This window comes from Callorhinus ursinus, unplaced genomic scaffold (assembly GCF_003265705.2).
Source record: "Callorhinus ursinus isolate GAN/ISIS: 27379988/994484 unplaced genomic scaffold, GSC_fseal_2.0 scaffold53, whole genome shotgun sequence".
Classification (NCBI taxonomy): domain Eukaryota; kingdom Metazoa; phylum Chordata; class Mammalia; order Carnivora; family Otariidae; genus Callorhinus; species Callorhinus ursinus.
This window is the reverse complement of record NW_027397115.1, coordinates 9454578-9458099: the sequence shown is the minus strand read 5'-3', so window position 1 is coordinate 9458099 and position 3522 is coordinate 9454578. Positions and strand designations below refer to the sequence as shown.

Below are 3522 nucleotides of genomic sequence, written 5' to 3'. Positions count from 1 at the left end.
ATTTATGGCCATGAAACATTCTACCTGGCTCTGGACCAGGCCCTGGGGAGACTGCTGCCCCTTTGTGGCCTATAGCCTAGTCTGACAGCATGTAAGTCAGTAAGTGCAAAAGGCCAGAAAGTGTTATAAAAAACATCAAATAGAGAGAGGGGGGCTCCTGTACGCCAGGCGGTGGGGAAGGGCCTCCTGAGATGTTTGAGCTGAGACCAGAGCATTTGAGCATGCTGCCTGGGAAATTTCTGGGGGTTTTCAAGAAAGACACTGTCCTTGCAGGAGCCCTGCTCAGCACCACGGCTCCCTTGGGGGTGGCAGGGATGCAGGCTCCCTGGGGCGGTTGCAGGCCGTGTGAAAGGAAGGGCTCCAGGGGGCATCACCAATGGTGTTGTGACATCACTGGAGGTGGGATAGAAGGCAAGGGGCCCTCGGGCCAGACTTGTGTCTTCTTACGCTCCCTTGTAGGCTGTGTGACACTGGTGATCTCCGTTTCTACCTGTCAGACACCCCAAACACCCTGCCCCGTGCACAGCACCGAGGAGAACCACAGATTTATATGAACGTGGACGGACACACTCCAAAGGGAGGTGCAGGGAGGCGGCACGAGACACACAGTTCACTGAACTGGACGGCCGGGCGTGGGCTCTACTGCAGCGACGGGAAGGTGGGGCGGAAGGTGTGTGCCTCGCCAACAGGCAATGCGAGATCCTGTGTTTGGAGAGCGTCCATGAATACCCCTTCTCTCTCGGCCTTCCCTTCACCTCCCCTTTCCCTCCACCCCTTCCTTTCCTCTCCTCTCTCCTCACTCCGTGTTTTCCGGCCGTTCTGTCACACCTCCCTCCCACACCACTTCCTCTTCCATTTCATTCCTCTTCCCTTCTCCCAACTCCTCCTCCTCCCTGTATCTTCTCTCCTTCTCCTCAACTCTTTTCCCCACTTCTCTTCTCCTGAACTCTCCTCTTCCTACCTCCTCTCTCCTCTCACCCCTTCACCTCCAATCGCTCCCTTCCCCACCTGTACTCCCTCTCCCCTTTCTCGGGTCCTGCCCGTCCCTTCCTGCCTTCATCCACTTCCGCTCGCCTCCCCCACCTTCAGTTTCCTTACCTTGCTCTTTCGCCCCGCCCCTCCTTGCCCACCGGGCCCCGCCCCCAGCTCCGGGGCCCGCCCCCAGCCGCAGGCCCCTCCCCGCCGGAGGTCACGGGGTCGACGGACGCGCGGCGGCCGTAGCGGCCCCGCCAGTCACGTGGTCACGTGACGCGCTCCAACATGGCGGCGCCGTGGGGCCGCGGCGTAGCTTCCTGACGGGGCGGCGGGGACGGACGCGGCCGGTGCTGGCCGGGACGCCGGGCCCGCAGCCTCTCTCGCCCGCTTGCTCGCGCCGCCCGCCCGCGGGGCTGCCAGCCCCCGCCGGGCCGGGGCCATGCAGGAGAGCCAGACCAAGAGCATGTTCGTGTCCCGGGCCCTGGAGAAGATCCTAGCCGACAAGGAGGTGAAGCGGCCCCAGCACTCCCAGCTGCGCAGGGCCTGCCAGGTGGCGCTCGGTGGGTGAGCCGCTCCGGCCCGGCCCCGCGCCGGCCTCCCCACGCCGGCCGTTACCCCGCCGGCCTCCTGGCCTCCACCTCCCCCGACCTCGAATCTCACCTTCCCGGTCCCCTCATGATACCCCGGGGAAACTGATGCCCTGGGAGCTCGGCACTGGCCCAAGGTCACCTAGCAAGTTAGTGACAAGCTGGTGCTAACTCTCCAGCCTCCCAGCCCAGGGCTCTTGCCACGACTCCTTGCCGTCCTGTTTCCTGGTTCCTCCCCTCACCACCCTCAGAAGCAGTAGCCCTTGCCCCAAGTTTTTTCTTTACTTGGTTCTTCTAGTTAGGGTTCCCACGTGAGCAGAGCAAGTGGGAAGAGCTGCTCAACTGGTTTAGGGAAATCCCTGAGGCTTGCTTTCGAAGTCCCGGATTGGAGAATGGTTTCCTTTAATTTGGGGCTCTCCCATAATTCCGTCATAACCTACACCTCCTAGGTAGGTGCAAGAGATCTGCTTATTGCGGGCAGTTCACTAGAGGGTGTATGAGGGCAGAGAGAGTCGTCTGTTTTATTCACTGCTGGACCCCTTGCATTCGCAGGAGTGCCTGGCACTTAGTAGGTGTTGATTGAATGGACCCACAGATTATGGAAAGAGGGAGAGTACTCTAACTCATAGCTAGTTAAACCCTTGGTAGTTGATTACAACATCAACATGCTGTCTTTTACTTTTTAAGCATTGAAATATTTATCAAATGCCCTCTGTCGTCTAGGCGCTGTGATGGGCACAGAGGATACGGAGGGGAATGAGACAGACAAGGTATTTGCCCTTGTGGCCCTTGTAGTCTAAAAGGAGAAACAAAAAAATATATAAGAAAATTACCAGACATTTTTGAATGCTGATAAATACTTCTGTGAAAGTAAAACAGCAAGATGTGATAAAGAGGGCCTGAGGACTGCTTTTGATAGGTTGTCAAGAAAGTATTCCTTTCTGAGGAGGTGACATTTGAGCTGAGTCCTGAAAGGCAAGAAGTACCACTAAGTGCAGTTTCAGGAGAAGAGAGTTCTGGGCAGTTACGATGAGTACATTTCAGGGCTAGCTTCAAGCTAATTCACCACCCTGTTGCCTTTGGTCTGGAATCTGTAAAAAGACTTTTTTTCCCCCCCTAACAAATTGACTGAGTCCATAGAAAATGTGATTTTTCTGTCAAAGCGTTCGAAGTTGCCATCACTTTTCTCACTACAATTGGTATAAGGTATAGTGCAGGCATTCTCTTCTTGGGGCCGAGGGATGAGCTTGTGAACTCTGCACTTCTGGGGAAGAGGGTCCATGGCTTTCATCTGATTCTCAGAAGCGTCTGAGGCTCCCTCAAGGGTCAAGAACTATTGATGGAGAGGTTGTTGTTGCTTAGATAGTCGGGAAACAGATGTTAGTCCTGTGAAATCCAGGGTCAATTGGAGGAATTTACTGAGATTTGGATTTGTAAAGCTTTTCTGTTCAGAAAACCAAGGCTAACTCTTGGATATTGTTTTATCAGGAATGCAGGATAAGCACTACAAAGCAGTTTGTTAGGCAAAAGCCCAATACTTAGAACTCTATTTTGAAATCTGCCTGGATTCTGTCCTCTCAGTATTACTTTAAGAGTATTGTTGCAGAAATTTAAAAATAGTAATCTGGCAGAAAAGTTTTCATTCCTCCTTGTCAGAAGACTTGACATAAAATTTTCACCAAACTGTGTATCACATTGTTGGAACCTACTTATGAAATTGCCTTATGGGTCATAAAGGGTCAAAACACTGAGAGCTTGTTAGATATTTTTTGCATCATATCTTTGGTCAGAAGTTTAGATTTTTCCAACCCAAATTGTGGAATGCACGTTCAATGTTTTAGTAGTGAATTGTAAGAAATAGCTGATATATGGGGCGCCTGGGTGGCTCAGTCGGTTAAGCGGCTGCCTTCGGCTCAGGTCATGATCCCAGGGTTCTGGGATTGAGCCCCATGTCAGGCTC

General features: G+C 53.4%; 1 protein-coding gene across 1 annotated transcript in view; it reads left to right on the top strand.

Moving 5' to 3' along the window:
* Positions 1-1262: 1262 nt before the first annotated feature.
* Positions 1263-3522, top strand: part of ARFGEF2 (ARF guanine nucleotide exchange factor 2) — an 88511-nt gene continuing 86251 nt past the window's right edge. Inside the window, exon 1 of the mRNA XM_025853288.2 lies at positions 1263-1535. Within this exon, the coding sequence (XP_025709073.1) occupies positions 1415-1535 (121 nt within the window). The 5' untranslated portion in view covers positions 1263-1414. The remainder of the gene's footprint in view (positions 1536-3522) is intronic.